The sequence below is a fragment of the Thalassophryne amazonica genome, chromosome 15 (genome assembly GCF_902500255.1).
Source record: "Thalassophryne amazonica chromosome 15, fThaAma1.1, whole genome shotgun sequence".
Classification (NCBI taxonomy): domain Eukaryota; kingdom Metazoa; phylum Chordata; class Actinopteri; order Batrachoidiformes; family Batrachoididae; genus Thalassophryne; species Thalassophryne amazonica.
The window spans coordinates 12,730,115-12,748,587 of NC_047117.1; the positions used below are offsets into that span (position 1 = coordinate 12,730,115).

At 40.4% G+C, this 18,473-nt stretch overlaps 1 protein-coding gene across 1 annotated transcript; it reads left to right on the top strand.

The window, feature by feature from the left end:
• The first annotated feature begins 602 nt into the window (after positions 1-602).
• On the top strand, positions 603-17,023 carry LOC117526074 (beta-1,3-N-acetylglucosaminyltransferase lunatic fringe-like). Its single transcript, XM_034188085.1, has 8 exons — positions 603-1,062; positions 9,621-9,669; positions 11,599-11,701; positions 11,775-11,928; positions 12,007-12,092; positions 12,335-12,494; positions 12,632-12,717; positions 15,926-17,023. The coding sequence occupies exons 1-8, from the start codon at positions 700-702 to the stop codon at positions 15,984-15,986; spliced, it is 1,062 nt and encodes a 353-aa protein (XP_034043976.1). The 5' UTR covers positions 603-699; the 3' UTR covers positions 15,987-17,023.
• Positions 17,024-18,473: the final 1,450 nt, after the last annotated feature.

Sequence of the window (18,473 nt, forward strand, 5' to 3'; positions counted from 1 at the left end):
GAACAATAATCTGCACTAAAAACAGACTATATTAGGTACTGAGTCGCACCATATCTATCTCATTTGTAGCACAGGACTTTTGCACATTTTTCAGTTGTTCCATTGTTTATTATATCGCCTATAGTTGTCATACAGTTTTACATTTCCTTTAGCACTCTCTCAAATGCTACACTGTTTACACTGTCCACGTTACACAATTTTACATTTCAGCAAAGGACTTCACGTGTTTCCTTATGTGATATTGTTGTTTATTCATGTTATATTGTCTGGTATTGCACTGCGTGCACTTTTTAAGGGACAGCCCCCCTAATCTCGTTGTACTATGCAGACTGTGTTTGCTGTGTATAATGACAATAAAGGCTTTCTATTCTATTCTATTCTATTCTATATATACACGCTTGATTACTTTATTTAATGAAACAATAATCTCGTTTATTTATTTCAGATATAGTCTTCCACGTGCTCTGTGCGCCTCTATACTGGTTAATCCCGCCCACACCGCAGCGCTCAGACGTCTCATTGGCTCACCAGAGGAGCGCTCCGCCCCCTGGTGGAGTTCATCACGTCACAGAGAACTAAAGTTGGGAACGCGCTTATTATTTAATCTGGAAAATACTGAGACGAGAAAAGAGAGAGAAAAACTTTGTCAGACTTTCTTCAGTCAGCAGATGAAGCTGTAAAAGCATCTGTTTTGACAAAATGTTGAACTCCTCCGCAGGAGCAAAAGCCGCTTCCAGCTCAGCGGGACTCCGCGCCGCCGCCGCCGCGGTCTGTCTGCTCGTCACCGGGACGATCGTCTTGTCTGTCGGCCGTCCGAGCAGCCGAGACGCGGAGGGACGCGAAGGTGCCGCTCCGGACAGGAAGGTTCTCTCCTTGTATTTCGGTAAATTAAGCCGGGAGAGGAGATCGATACGCCGGGCTCGGCGGGGCGAAACCCACCTCGGGCCCGTGGAGCAGCTTTCCCCGGGAGACGTGTTCGTGGCGGTGAAGAGCACCGGCAGGTTCCACGACGAGCGGCTGCAGCTGCTGCTGGACACCTGGATGTCCAGACACCAAGAACAGGTCAGAGCGCACACAGTCAGCAAAGAATCATCTCTGCACGGACCCAGTTTAATTATTTAACCGAATACAGTTTGTCATCATTTGTTTATGTTATTGTCTACTTTTATGGATTTTACAGATTCGTGTTTTAACTCCATAAATATAAAAGTCTGTACATTATTTAAGTTATTGCAGTTATTAGCATTTCACAGTTAAGTTACAAGTGTTTAGTAATCTTGTATTAAAGTGGTCATGTTAGTAATAATCATTAACTAACAATGAATAGAGTGATAACTGATGTTTAGTAATCACTTATTAAAGTGTTCATGATATTTAATGTAGTAATAACCATTAACTAACAATGAATAGAGTGATAACTGATGTTTAGTAATCATTTATTAAAGTGTTCATGTTATTTAATGTAGTAATAACCATTAACTAACAATGAATAGAGTGATAACTGATGTTTAGTAATCATTTATTAAAGTGTTCATGTTGTTTAATGTAGTAATAACCATTAACTAACAATGAATAGAGTGATAACTGATGTTTAGTAATCATTTATTAAAGTGTTCATGTTATTTAATGTAGTAATAACCATTAACTAACAATGAATAGAGTGATAACTGATGTTTAGTAATCATTTATTAAAGTGTTCATGTTATTTAATGTGTTTAATCAACAATGAATAGAGTGATAACTGATGTTTAATGATCATTTATTAAAGTGTTCATGTTATTTAATGTAGTAATAACCATTAACTAACAATGAATAGTGTGATAACTGATGTTTAGTAATCATTTATTAAAGTGTTCATGTTATTTAATGTAGTAATAACCATTAACTAACAATGAATAGAGTGATAACTTATGTTTAGTAATCATTTATTAAAGTGTTCATGTTATTTAATGTAGTAATAACCATTAAGTAACAATGAATAGAGTGATAACTGATGTTTAGTAATCATTTATTAAAGTGTTCATGTTATTTAATGTAGTAATAACCATTAAGTAACAATGAATAGAGTGATAACTGATGTTTAGTAATCATTTATTAAAGTGTTCATGTTATTTAATGTAGTAATAACCATTAACTAACAATGAATAGAGTGATAACTTATGTTTAGTAATCATTTATTAAAGTGTTCATGTTATTTAATGTAGTAATAACCATTAAGTAACAATGAATAGAGTGATAACTGATGTTTAGTAATCATTTATTAAAGTGTTCATGTTATTTAATGTAGTAATAACCATTAACTAACAATGAATAGAGTGATAACTGATGTTTAATCATTTATTAAAGTGTTCATGTTATTTAATGTAGTAATAGCCATTAACTAACAATGAGTGATAACTGATGTTTAAGAATCAATTATTAAAGTGTTCGTGTTATTTAATGTAGTAATAACCATTAACTAACAATGAATAGAGTGATAACTTATGTTTAGTAATCATTTATTAAAGTGTTCATGTTATTTAATGTAGTAATAACATTAAGTAACAATGAATAGAGTGATAACTGATGTTTAGTAATCATTTATTAAAGTGTTCATGTTATTTAATGTTTTTAATTAACCAACAATGAAGAAAGTGATAACTGATGTTTAATAATCATTTATTAACGTGTTCGTGTTATTTAATGTAGTAAGAACCATTAACCAACAATGAATAGAATGATAACTGGTTTAATAATCATTTATTAAAGTGTTTGTTATTTAACGTAATAACCATCAACTAACAATGAATAGAGTGATAACTGATGTTTAACAATCATTTATTAAAGTGTTTGCTATTTAACATAGTAATAATTATGTTTAATGTAGTAATAACCATTAACTAACAATTAATAGAGTGATGTTTAGTAATCATTTATTAAAGTGTTCATGTTATTTAATGTAGTACTAACCATTAACTAACAATGAAGAGTGATAACTGATGTTTAATAATAATTTATTAAAGTGTTCATGTTATTTAATGTAGTAATAACCATTAACTAACAATGAATAGTGATAACTGACAGTTCATAACAATTTATTAAAGTGTTCATGTTATTTAACATAGTAATAAGCATTCACTAACAATGAATTATGAGATAACTGAAGTTTAATAATTTATTAAAGGTGTTCATGTCAGTTAATGCAATAATATGACTGGACTAACAATAAATTACAAGATAACTTATGTTTGGTAATCATTTATTAAAAGGTGTTCATGTTAGTTAATGTAGAAATAACCATTAACTAACAATGAATTGAGCATAAATCATGTATTTAACCAGTATTTACTGCAGTAAAAAGCATTACTCACAATTAATTAAAACACATTTGTTAACCATTTATTGAGTTCAGCATCTTTATAAATTGTTAAATTATGTATGAATTAATACCTTCATTAACATGAATACCATTAATAAATTCACTCTTATTTCACTGTTCAGTAATGCTTATGACTGCATTAACTAATTTTAATTAATGTACCATTATTATAAAGCACTTTAATTTAATCATTACAACACTATATTGATCTATCAAGTAGGTCTTACAAATTATTGCCTGCCATTAGCAGGGCAACAATACTAGAGGGTCTGCAAACCTTTTTATAACTTAGTAAAACAAACAAAAAAGTATGAATCTGCTCCATATTCAAAGCTGATGTTTTGGGTTCTGACAGATACAGGTGAGGACCAGTGAACCTTCTGTTTTGAGACTTGTCGATGTTCCGTACAGTGTGGGAAGGTAGAAAAATCCAGAACTGAACCAGGGCCACATCAGAATTCTGCTGCTTGGCAAGACTTCAGAAAGACCACAAAGACCTTGTATGCATGTGGAATTACTGTCAAATTTTTGGAATTGTTGTGGAGGGTGGTGGCCAAGTGGTTACTGCATTTGGTTTCAGTCCAGAAGGTTCACGGTTCAAACCCCATATTTCTCCATGTAATGTGGAGTTGTGTCAGGAAGGGCATCTGGCGTAAAACTTGTGCCAGTTCAACAAGCAGATCTGCCTCAGATTTGCTGTGGCGACCCAGAGTGAAAGCAAGGGAGCACCCAAGGGCTTCTTTATGGATTTAATAAACCATCAACCCTAACTTTTATCATACATTTAACCCGGCTTACCTGGACTTCCTGTGTGTGGAAGTTTGTTTTTTTAAGGCTCCGCCCACATTATCTGACATAATGTAAAGCGTGGTCCCGTAAAAGCAGGTCAAAGCCATTTATTAGAGCTGTTGAAACTAGTGTTCCCGCTTCCCATTTATGTGCCCCGTGAAATGTGACTGGCTCCTTGGAGTCTTTGATCCAGGATCTGGAAGCAGAGACACGGGCCTTTGTAATGTATGACAGAGACATCTGAGGACGCGGCTTTGAAGACATAATACAAACGGCATGCTGAAGAGGGACAGAGGAGACGGATGGACGAACACTGCCTTTCATCAAGTCGACTTAATGCGATCCAGATCAGTTTTAGGGATGTAGGCTAAGTTAACGCTGGCTCACTTTGGACCACCATCAACACGTAGAGAGAGCTTGCATTTAAAACAAAAAAAACAAAAAACAATTAAAGTTATGTACAAGTGCAGAGCGTGAGGCCACAGCGCCATGGGGCACATATCAAAAGCTCAGTCTTACTTAACTTCGACTGTGCATCGCAAGTTAAAGAAATCATCCACTCGGCACAAAAACTGAGACTTGATTTGTGCAGATGAGTGCAGCACATGGAGTGCACACACATTAAAAACATGTTGGAATTTTAGCCATTAGGGTTGGAAAATCGCAATATCTATGGCAAAACATTCCAATGGATGATGATCTTGCGGGTTGGGGGGGTTACATACAGTAGTGTTGAGAATAACAGTAGTGCTATGTGACTAAAAAGATTAATCCAGGTTTTGAGTATATTTCTTATCGTTACATGGAAAACAAGGTACCAGTAGATTCAGAAGATTCTCACAAATCCAACAAGACCAAGCATTCATGATATGCACACTCTTAAGGCTATGAAATTGGGCTATTAGTAAAAAAAAAAAGTAGAAACGGGGGTGTTCGCAATAATAGTAGCATCTGCTGTTGACGCTACAAACTCAAAACTATTATGTTCAAACTGCTTTTTTAGCAATCCTGTGAATCACTAAACTAGTATTTAGTTGTATAACCACAGTTTTTCATGATTTCTTCACATCTGCAAGGCATTAATTTTGTTGGTTTGGCACCAAGATTTTGCTCGTTTACTAGTGTGCTTGGGGTCATTGTCTTGTTGAAACACCCAATTCAAGAGCATGTCCTCTTCAGCATAAGGCAACATGACCTCTTCAAGTATTTTGACATATCCAAACTGATCCATGATACCTGGTATGCGATATATAGGCCCAACACCATAATAGGAGAAACATGTCCATATCATGATGCTTGCACCACCATGCTTCACTGTCTTCACTGTGAACTGTGGCTTGAATTCAGAGTTTGGGGGTCATCTCACAAACTGTCTGTGGCCCTTGGACCCAAAAAGAACAGTTTCACTCTCATCAGTCCACAAAATATTCCTCCATTTCTCTTTAGGTCAGTTGATGTGTTCTTTGGCAAATTGTAACCTCTTCTGCACATGTCTTTTATTTAACAGAGGGACTTTGCAGGGGATTCTTGCAAATAAATTAGCTTCACACAGGCATCTTCTAACTGTCACAGCACTTACAGGTAACTCCAGATTGTCTTTGATCCTCCTGGAGCTGATCAATGGGTGAGCCTTTGCCATTCTGGTTATTCTTCTATCCATTTTGATGGTTGTTTTCCGTTTTCTTCCACGCGTCTCTGGTTTTTTGTCCATTTTAAAGCATTGGAGATCATTGTAGTTGAACAGCCTATAATTTTTTGCACCTGCGTATAGGTTTTCCCCTCTCCAATCAACTTTTTAATCAAACTACGCTGTTCTTCTGAACAATGTCTTGAATGTCCCATTTTCCTCAGGCTTTCAAAGAGAAAAGCATGTTCAACAGGTGCTGGCTTCTTCCTTAAATAACGGACACCTGATTCACACCTGTTTGTTCCACAAAATTGACGAACTCACTGATCGAATGCCACACTACTATTATTGTGAACACCCCCTTTTCTACTTTTTTTTTTTAACTAATAGCCCAATTTCATAGCCTTAAGAGTGTGCATATCATGAATACTTGGTCTTGTTGGATTTGTGAGAATCTACTGAATCTACTGGTACCTTGTTTCCCATGTAACAATAAGAAATATACTCAGAACCTGGATTAATCTTTTTAGTCACATAGCACTACTATTATTCTGAACACTACTGTACTTCTACACTCTTTAAAATGTATATTCATAAATTAAATTGTGAATTAATATGCATTTACCTATTTACTGTTACCATTACTAATTAACCTTAACAGGCAAACTTCAACTGATTTTCACAAGCAGGTGTCACCTGACCGTATCCGGAGCACCTCTTCACTGTTCAGTAACTTAGGAAAAGTTAACTACAGGCAGAAAACTCTTCTTACTATCTAATGGCTACATCTCCATGATACATCTCTGTGTAACTGCCTGGCAGACGAACTCTTCTTGATACCTTGCATTAATTTTTTTCTGTGCAGTGCATGAACATTTTTATGCCAAGTTGCATGCTGAGCAGAACTGTATCTCCTCACAGGGCATGTTCTCAGAGCATGCTGGAAGTGCACACTGGCAAATTTCCACATTGTGGAGCATGAAGTTTTATTTTCATATCGTATTGTTTCAGCATGCAAAGGTCTCACGGATTGCCTGGAGGACCGACCCTATGGACCATGTGGGCCGTTTCTCAGGGCATGATCCTGCACATACAGTAGGTGCCTCTTTACTAAGGACTCCAGCAGCTGGAGAAGGCCAAGGACGCACCCATGCTTCACATGACTGTGGCAGATGTGGCAGTTACTTTCCAGCCAATTTCAGTCGTGTGGTGGATGCGGTAACTGCTCCCTGACGAACTTTAAATGGAAAGAAATTGCTGCTCCTCACATCCACACTTCCCTTGGATTTGTGATGTCCAAACATCATCTGCTGGACTTTTATAAATAAAACATCCAGCATGAGTTTACTGACTGAACTCTGTCAAACAGCCACATATTTATCTGAGATCAGACAGACTGCTTTGTTATGAATCACAGTGGTGAGTGTGAAATTGTTGCTATAAAACACAAGACGCTTGACGGCACATAATCGAGTGCAGACGTGACTGCGGCCTGTTTTACGGTTTTTACGAAAACCGTGGCGTTGGACAAAGGGCTTGCTCGCGTCTCATGATGCGCCGTGGTTGACATGTAAGCACTCGGAGGATGAGCCGACGGTTCTGTGGCTGCGTGTTCATGCCCAGATTGTTATCTGCTCTCACAGTCGGGTGTACATCACTCGACACGTTTCCCAGACACACCTCTGGGCTTCAAAGCTGCTGAGTCATGGAAATTGGGCAGCATGCACAAACACGGCGTGGAGAGCATTCTCACAGCTTTGCCGACACAAAACAAATGTCCTGAGAGCTCGCCAGCATTCTCATGGGAAGTTAAAAACGTGTCTGATCACAAGAGCAAAACACACAAACAGGTACACACGCTGCTTTCTTCTCCCTCAGTGATCACTGATGTTGTTACTGCTGCCATTTCCTGTGTTGTAAACTAGCCTGTTACCCCCACCCCCCTCCCTGAAGAACACACATCCAGTGGGATCGCAGAGCTTGAGAGGGGGGAGAGAGAAAAAAAAGAAGCCTAATAGAAATCCTCAGCTGTTTGGACTCGCTCCTTTTTCCCCCAGTCTCTTTGATTCTCTCTCGCCCTAAAGCTGCAACCGTTGTTGGTCAAACATTTATCACTCAAACAAACTGACTCATTGGACTGGATTCCACCTAATAAATATATGTAGCCCCAACTCAAATAAAATACATCCATGCAAGCTAATGTAATTTGAGTTGGGACTACATATATTTATTAGATGGAAATCCTGCACATAATTTAATCAAGTTCATCCAAAGAGCCTTTTTTTTTTTGAGTGCAGTTGTGCAAAAATCAGTAATTCTGACTGAGTCGGTCTGTTTATTGGGGCAGCACATGAAATGTGGTTAGAACCTATCAGAACCAGGACTGTGGGGACTGTGGGGGAGGTGATGGTCTAGTGGTTAAAGCGTTGAGTTTCCAACCAGAGGATCCTCGGTTCAAATTCCAGCCTGACTGGAAAATCACTAAGGGCCCTTGGTCCTTAATCCCCTGGTTGCTCCCGGTGTATAGTGGGCGCCTTGCATGGCAGCAGCCTGACATCCGGGTGAATGTGAGGCATTTGATGTGTTAAGCGCTTTGAGCATCTGATGCAGATGGAAAAAGCGCTAAATAAAATTATTTGTGGTCAATCCCCAGCAGAACTGGAATTAGAAGCAGAATGGAGTCAAGAATGACAAAATCAGAACTGAAGATTTCTAAAATGACTGAATGACTGAATGTCAGAAAAATGGGTAATTCCTCATTTAAGTTCTAATCTTGTGCGCTCTGAGGGAACATTGAAGGAGGTAAAGTCATATCTTCAAAACCCGTACTTCATCTCATCACTTTATGTCCTTTATGCAAAAAAGGGCAGGTCAAAAAGTGGAGACAAAAATTGGAGACAAATATATTTGTGAAGTTCAGTGCTGCAACAGATCACAAAACCCATTGCTCAGATTGAATCACCACATTTAGTCACGGATCTGATTTTGTTTTTGGATCTGCCAAAAAACAAAACAAGTTAAAAAAGTTGGGGGGCAGGGGAAGACAAATATAACTTTTGTTTCCACTGATTAAAGAACTCAAAGAATAATGAAGAAAAGAAATGTTTGGCTGTATCATGATTAAATAAAATAAGGTGTCCAATGTTTAAATAATATTTGGAAATAAAACAGAAATGGAAAACCTGAGCAGGCACACCACTCAGCAAAAGTTGGGAAAGTTTTTTTTTTTTTAAAGTATTTCTTGCAAACTAAACGGTCATCAATGGTGACTATCACAATGATCGGAAGCTTTATTGCAATCAATGTTTTAATTTGAATAGGGTTGTTAAAACTGAGCTTTTAATGTACTACTGCAATAAAATGGACAGATTTCTCTGTAACATTAGCTTTGCTTTTAATTAAAATCTAGAAATATCAAGTTTGACCTTTTACCGACATATTGGTCAATAAAAACATTCATTTCAACACTTAAACCTATGAGGACTACTCCACATGTATGGTTTCCTGCGTGCACTCTGACCTTCAACCCTGTCACTCATCACATCAGCACACACACACACACGCACACACAGCATGGCGACAAGCACCTGCTCTGCTGCTGATAGACAAGAAGCTCACTTTTGCCCCGGCCTTCCTCCACCATCAGCATCCCTCCCACCACGTGTACATGTAGCAGAGGAAAAGAGGCGGGGCCTCACCTGAGATCATACAGTCTCCACAAAACTAAAAAATAAAAAAAAAAAGGTGGGGGGGGGAGTGCTGTAGAAAAACGGCAGGTTGGGTTTTTTCTTTTCCTCTGTTGGAAAAATATGAAGCTTATCAGTGACGTGTTTGTGTTTTCTGCAGACATACGTGTTCACTGAAGGAAATGATGAAAAGCTGAGGAAAAGGATGGGTGAGTGGTGTTTACACACACACACACACACACAGCAGTTCTGCTGAGTAGCAGCAGTTATCTATATGAGGCAGGAACCAGACTGCTGACAGAGCATCACTGTGTTTCCATAAAGTGCAGGAAGTCACTCGGGTTTGATGAACAGGCGTTTCCTCCACTTAATCGAGGAATTGTTTTATTTTCAATGAGTTATTCTTCTCACCGAGTGAACTGAGGCAAAACAATGTGCCATTAGTAGAACTAGAATGAGGAACTAGGGAAGTCCGCATTATGTTCTCTCACGTTTGTCTGTTGCTGAGCAGAATCAGCTGCTTGTAGAAAGGACAGTGAAGGTAAAATGGGGACGTCTAATTGGTCTTTTCCAGTTGCTGGATCATGGCCAGAAAAACGTGTAATGTGGCCAAAATGCCATAGCTGATGCTCCCTCACAGTGCAAGTGATTCGCCTCATCCGAGGCTCCCAAAGTAACCATCTATCGGACACAAAGTCATTCCAGTGGGCCAAATACCAGGGACATCCTGTGGTCACCTCAGCTCAATGGTTATCATCCCAGTCTCAGACCGGGAGCACCAGGAACCCAAAGACTCTGACCTTTATCCTCTCGCAAAGGTATCAGCATCCGTCAACACATCTTCCCAGTGATGTCACGACTCCACAAACTCTTCCTCGCAAACAAAGGCACCCAAGTTGCTGTCTTCCACCGCTGGTTGTGGAACCCAGAAAAGCTCGGCTTACAACACACACACACATAGCAGCTGGTGTTAAAAATGTTAAGGGGGACGCACCTTTGGAGGAAACAAAATAAAAAAGCACTTCATACGGGAGCGACAAAAGAGCAAACAAAAGACAAATCAAATCACAATACGACCTACTTTATTGCTGCCCAACACCATTCAGAGACACTATTGAACAGAAATTTTGTCCTCCTTTCTTTCTGGATTGTAAATTTCTCAATGACCCTCTGATTAAAGTCCATCACCTCCGTCACCAGTTTCTTTTCCGTTGACAGCATGTCGAGTGCATTCAGCCTCTCCTGGTTCATGGTGTTTCTGGAAAACGTTTTGATGCTTTTCAAGGTGAAGAAACACCTCTCAGTTTCTGCAGTGGTCATGGGTGTGGTGATGAAGATCTTTAGGAGAGTCACAGTCTCTGAAAAGACCTTTCCAAGTTCATTTTCCATTAACAACTGGGAAAGGTCCACAGCAGGACACCTGCAGGACCTTCGAACTCCTCCTTGGTGTAGATGAGACAGAGCTCTGTCTTCAGCTTGCGTCCATTAAACATCGGGTAGAGCTTCAAGTTGCTGCTGGGGGCATCTTCCAGAAATGTGGTGTGGTACTGTGTGAACCTTTCTACCTGCAGACAACTGGCACTGATGAGATGGTTCATGAAGTTTAACCTGCTCCCATAAAAAAAAAGCTTTATTTGGTCATTTTCACCATTTTAAAAACATTTCTTGTGTCAACTGAACAGTGTCCTGTTTTATACATGATGTCTCATGGATCAAGATTCTTAGCACAAATATCATCTTATCTACAATTAAAATGATACTGTAAACCTAAAGGTAAAACTATGCAATCCATTTTTTGGTATAGATTTACAGTAGAAAGTACAAACCAAAAAAAAAAAAAAAAACACTCACCTCTTCTGCGATCCCCTGATGGTTCTGTGGACTCAGTACACAATGTCTCTTTGGAGAGAGGAGACGGAGGAGAGAGAAAAGGCGCATGCAGTCGTTGCTCTTGAGTAAGTGACATCTCAATTTTTCAATTTATTAGTTTATATAGCGCCAACTCACTCACTAACTTGCTCAGGACAAATGCATCCTTTGTCATGCTTATATTTGATTGCGTGCACACCTACTTTTGCTTGACTTTATACTTCAGCATCTTGACCAGCATCACACTTTGTGCTCTTTTCAATCATCAGGATCCCACTTGATCAACACCAACTGTTCGGCGAGCCACAACCGCCAGGCTCTCTCCTGTAAAATGGCTCAGGAATACGACACATTCCTGACAACTAGCAAGAAGTAAGACGCCGCCCACACCATAACACGTATGCATAAACTCATGAGCTGTTGACTAACCCACTGACATGTGCAGGTGGTTCTGTCACGTTGATGATGACAACTACTTGAACGTTGGCGCCCTCCTGAAGCTCTTGTCTCAGTACAGCCACAAGCAGGACGTTTACATCGGACGGCCGAGCCTGGAGCGACCAACCGAGGCCACAGAGAGACTCGGCACCTTCCAAACGGTGAAATTTAATGGATTATGCATCCATACATTCCACATGTAGCTTTACATCTTGCTCATTAAAAATATGCATGTGCAGAAGCAGGTGCGATTCTGGTTCGCCACAGGAGGAGCAGGATTCTGTCTGAGCCGCGGCCTGGCACTTAAAATGAAACCATGGGCGAGGTAAAGCCTGAGATTTAAATTATTATTATTTTTTAAATCTGCACAATTTCAAGTAGGGGTCGACTGCTTATTGGTGCTGATAAATAACATATTTTAGACTAATTATCAGTGGCGATAATCGGCCCAATTATTGGCCTGGGGTCAACCGATTATCAGCCTGGCCAATTATCAGCACAGATTTTCGGTTGATCCCTAATTTCAGGCATAAACCATCAAATAACCCTTTGTTGCTCACTTTCTAGCGATGGCGCTTTCATGCAAACAGCTGAACGCATTCACCTCCCAGACGACTGCACTGTGGGCTACATCGTCGAGGCGCTGCTTGGGGTTAGCCTAACCCGGTCAGCACTGTTCCACTCTCACCTGGAGAACCTGGGACTGGTGTTATACATACACAAACAGGTATACGCGCAAACACACACACACACACACACACACACACACACACACACACACACACATACACACACACAATGCCACGGTTATTTGTGGCCATGTGCTGTACTAATGTAGCGTTTGTGTTTCTGATGTTCTGTCAGGTGACTCTTAGCTACGGCACCATCGAAAACAGAAGCAACACTGTCAGTCTGAACGGACCGTTTTCCTTAGATGAAGACCCTACGAGGTAAAGTATGAGCACTGGAGATGTAACAATTCAAAGATGTGAACTGGAAACCGGTTTTTAAGTTAAACATTCACTGAAAAAAGAGAATAGTTGAACCAACTTAAATTAATTGTTTCAACTGGTAACATCTAAATGAATTAAGTTGTTTGAACTTAACTTTGTCAGTTAGAGTTGATCTGACCAACGTAAACAACTGACTAATGTTCAAACAACTTAATTCATTCAGGTGTTACCAATTGGAACAAGTTTTTAAGTTGGTTCTTTTTTCAGTGTGTAACTGCATCAATACACAAACCCCTGGATTGACTGAAATGAACTTTGAGTTGGTTTGACGTTATGAACTGGTTGAGTAAAGCTGTTATGCTGTGATCCATGTCTTCTGTTGTGAAAGTGTAGTGACACGGACCCACAACAGGGGGCGCAAATGAACGGTAAATAGATGAGCCAAAAAGTAACAATTTAATGTTGTGAATGTGCACAACGAATACACAGACAATCTCAGAATGTGATTACAGTCAATCCACAAAGGTGACGTGTGGGCAGGCTCAAGGATAGAAGACATCTGTCCTGAGAAGAGCCGGAACCACACGATTTCCGCCGCCACCGAACCTGGTGAATACTGGAGCCGCCAAGTCCCCAATTCCCAGGTGATCACCGTCCCCGACTGTCGGATCTGGTACTGCCGGCAAAGAACAAAGACAGTCAAGTGTGGGTGTGTGTACACCCAGTAACAACAACGGTGGGAATGCCACCTCCACCTCTCACTCAATATGCTGAAGAGTACCGCAGTGATTCCTCAGGGGAAAAGAGTGCCGTCCTGCACTCACTCAGCTTCCACAGAAAGAGGGACTGGTACTCCTGCAAACACTCACAATATACAGATATATTGTAACACAAACGGCTGAGGATATTACCTCCAGGGAAGTACGATATCTCGGCGATGAGGTGGAGATGACGTCTGGGTTTTATGGAGTGGCCCCCTGGTGGTGGGCCAGCAGCACCTCCTCTTCTGGCGGCCCACACAACATCTTCAAACGCTTGTAAAAGTTAAAAGGTCACACAGGCAAATCTAAAGACAAACTGTTGAAACAGATTTGGATTTTAAAATGATGATGAAAAGTTGGGTAAAAGTCTGTCCATTGGTAAGCTCTGTAGAATGAAAATTAAGTACAGCGTTAGCATGACAAATCATGTGGTGAGACAGTGCGGTAAAACCTGTGCAGGCAACAAGTAGATGACAATAAAGCTAGCACTACTAAGGCAACGCAAAACAAACGTTCCGTCTGAATACTCATACCAGTTTACGAAATTGTAAGCAAAAGCAGTACGTCACAATCCATAGCGTATCCAAACATTTGGTACACATTTAGCAGGAGTCAAATGGTACCCAGATGATCTACTACTTCCCATGAAAATTGTAAAAAGACAGAAGATATACATGAAAAGGGTAGAAGTGCACAGGGGGCCATGGCATTGTACAAATATATATTTATTAAATATCTGGGACCATTTAAATATTCATGGCATATGTGAATACCAGAACTTGGCAAAATTCTATTGTACCTGCATTACTGTAAATGTCCACCAGGGGGAAATATTGCTCCATTTCAAGAACTTTGAGGGAAAGTTGCTGCGGTACATCACGACAAAACCTGTTGCTTAAAGTAGTAGGTGCGCAATTGTAAACATCCAGGTCAAAGGACATATAAGATGGTGGCAGCGAAGAAAGTCCAAATTGTGCCCTTACTACTTCCTCCCTTACTTCTAGTGTGTACTACGGTAACAGCTGAGTAGTAGGCTGCTAACAGATGTTTGTCTCTCCTGAGTATTTGGATCCAGGGAAAGACAAGGGCCCAGTGTGAACCCTCCTGATCTCAGACTTTGAAGGGCTTTCCTGCTGAGGACACAAGGGTTTTGGGCTGTCCCACTGTCAAATCATCAAGTGAACAAGGGCTCGCACACAGACAGCCCTTTATGTCAACGCTCCATAAGTCAGTGTTGTAACATTAAAAACTATGGTAATTAGCACAGTACGCATATCTATGGCATATTCATTGTACATGAGAGCCTAGAACAAGTTCAAATCCGGCAGCTGAACATTTTCTTCTCTGCATTTTCTTCTTCACCTCTCCAGCACACTCACCATTATCTTCAACAGTTAACCCCAAGTATTTCTAACCTCACCTCTCCACTGTTCTCCCCCCCTTATTCATTCACGTACAGTCCATCGTGCTCCAACTGGGTTTCATCCCTCTTCTCTCTAGGCTCCCCTCAGCCTGATTTCTACTTCCACTATAGATCGTGATGTCATCTACAAGCATCAGTCCAAGGAGACTCCTGCCTGATCTCATCCCTCAACCTGTCCATCACAGCTGTAAACATAAAAAGGCTCAGATCCTTCACGCAATGCCACCTCTGCCTTGAACCCGTCACTTGTTTTTAATCATCGATTCTTCGACTAAGACACACAGGTTTTAGCAATGCAAAGATCACTGAAGGAACAGAAGGTTTTGGATCTGTGCACTTTCTGATGGGAGTGTACATGAAACCAATAATCAACAATCATTAGAAAAATAGTTTACAAACATGTTGTTCATGACTGACCTTTACTCAAGCACCTAAAGGACAGGGATCCAGGACAAATTTGATAATCGTGTAACTTCACCTACTTTTTACCCTTATCTCACTTCCATCACAGAATATAATAAAATCTGTTCTGTATATACACCTGAAAAAGTCTTCAGAAAAACATTTTTAAAGCTGGCTAGAACGTGGTTACTTTTTAGTATTTAACAGTGGCCACGAGAACAGAGACAACAGATAAAATTCAAGACTGTGTAAACTCCATCAACACATTAAGACACAGTGTAATTTAAAAAAACACAAAAAACAAAGATCCTTTGAGTAAAGCTCGGTAAGGGTTCAAGTCAGACGTTGTGGGCACTGTGCCAAAGAACTGCACTTGCATAATTCATCTTTGCAATGCATTACCTGCACTGTTTAAGGACCAAATCATCTTGTAAACGTGTGTTAGCATTATGTAAGCTTCACATTGTGTTTTACTACCACAGTCAGGTTCCTGCCTTTGTTCACGATGTTGATGTATGTGTGCATGCCACATAAACTTGTGCACATTACTCTGGGTTTACTGTGAAATTCCCAGCTGGCTGCTTCCAGGCATTGTAACCCTGGTTTCCCTGTCTCCCAGGTTCAGGTCTGTCCATTGTCAGCTGTACCCCGACACTCCTTGGTGCCTGCAGCAACTTTAAAGCCATCCAGAGATGCTGCTGGAGGAAAACATGTCTGAAGAAACTCGATTTTCTCCAGTGGAGAAGGAAATTGGTCTTGGTGTGCAGGATGAAGCAATAGAGTCCCTGCACTGGAAAAGGTCATGTCATGTTTGTTTAGAAAACCCCAAAAATCATAAAAATGCCTCATTGGGCTTTGGAGTTCTACAACAGAGGACAAACATTCTTCTCGCTGCCTTAATGTCCTGTTGCTTATGGAGTTGGAGACTGGCTGGTCAGGATGGAAGGAGGCTTGATGACCTCAACTGTGAACCTGAGTAGTGCTGCAGAGTATGAAAGTACAAAAACCTGCATCAATAAGAAAACAAGTGCATCCTGCAGAGCACGTAGCTCAGTGGACGATGAGCTGGAAATATGTAGACTTTAGTTCGAATCCTGCTTGTGCTACCTGTCTGTGTCCTTGGATAAGTCACTTAATCTGCATTGTCTTAGTTGACCCAGCTGTAAAAATTGGTACTGGAATTGGCTGGGGAAGTAAATGTGAGGCATCATTGTAAAGCACTTTGAACATCTGTTAGATGGAAACGCTGCAGAAATAGTCCTTCTTCTTCAACAGTTGAAAAGTGACACATCTGACATGGATGCAAGTCATATACGACTCTTTAACCTGGTATACACAGAAATGTTGGATGCACACCAGACAAACACTCTGTGACGTTACCCATAGGTCTTCTGGAGAACGCCACTGGAGCAGTGCTACGTCACCATCTTGGCAGTGCCTGACTCCATCTAACTGTTGGCCAGCTCATGTTTGCGTGGGTTCTCTCTGGGTGCTCTGGCTTCCTCCCACATCCAAAGACATGCAGGTTAGATGGACTGGAAACTTTAAATTGTCCGTAGGTGTGTGTGTGCAGGTATGAATGTGTTTGTTTGTCTGTATGTGGCCCTGTGATAGTCTGGCGTCATGTCCAGAGTGAACCCTGCCTCACTCCCTGTGACTGCTGGGATAGGCCCCAGCTGCCCTGTGACCCTTAAATGGAGTAAGGGGTTGAAGATGAGCAAGTGAGTGATTGACATGATCTAAATTAAGTACAAAATATGAAGTCATATGACTAAGAGTCATACGAGCAGATTGTCCTCAAATACTGAGTGCATGTGCATGTAGGAGCCTTGTGAGGGAAGCCACCAAGTCAGCTCTGACAACTCTCAAAGAGTTGGAGCCTGCACTGGCTGGGACTGGAGACTGTGGGTTCAACTTCTGCCTGTTCCTACACCAGTCACAGCTTCATGGTGGCACAGAGGAGAACAATGAACAAGCTGAAATCTTGGCTAGATGTCACCAGAAAGTGCACTTTTGAAGCATTTTTTATTATTGCGTATTTAGGTGAACCTTTGGTCAGTGAAAGATTTTGATTCATATTGTATTCCTTTTTTGTGTGAATGTTTTTGCCATAGCCATGGAAAGAGATATTAATGAACATGTGCAATGGGCCACACAAAACGCTTATCCAAAAATATGGAAAAGAGACTTTTGTTTGTTTGTTTTTTGCGTCATGCATTGAGTGAAAAATGTCATACTGGACTGTGGGATCCGGTCATACGGTCTGTGGTTTGATCTTTTATTGCAGCCATTTGAGCTCTTCAGACGTCTCTATACTTCAACCTCAGCTGCCTTTTTATAGCCCAGTGTCGCCTTCAGCTGTGTTTGCAGCTTAAAGGCTTATCTTGCATTCATACTTGGATTGTAATTGCATATTTTATATATATATATATATATATATGTGTACACACACACACACACACACATATATATAGCTATATATAGCTATCTTTTCTGTGCCTGAAAACAGTTAAATATTGAGCCATTCAGACCAGAGGATCCTCAGATCAAATCCCAACGTGACCGGAAAATCACTAAGGGCCCTTGGGCAAGGTCCTTAATCCCCTAGTTGCTCCCAGTGTGTAGTGGGCACTTTGCATGGCAGCAGCCTGACATCGGTCTGAATGTGAGGCATTTGATGTGTAAAGCGCTTTCAGCGTCTGATGCAGATGGAAAAGCGCTACATAAATGCAGTCCATTTACAGCTGACGGCTTTCCACGAACCTGACGCAGCACTCTCCCACATTAACTCTACAAAACTACAAACCGGCACTCAAGATGTTTTTTATTTCAATGTGAATTATTGCTGTTTTTAAAAGGTGTAACAAAGACAGCCCTCTGAGGTTTGACTCACGTTGGGTCGGCATCTGTTACTTTGTGTCGTTTACATTTCTGGACCTCTTACTGCAATTTATTTTATTTTACAATCTAAATCTGTTTGAGGATGAGCATTATGTGGTGAACTTTTTCTTCTGAGGATTCTCCACTATCTCGACTATGTGGAAATTATGGCTGTATTTAAAAATTAAAAAACTGTATTGTCAGTCTGCTGGTGAGTTACTCGGATGTTACCTTTTGGGTTTAAATGTGACCTTTCACCTCTGGCCTTGTTTATGATCTCGACTCCC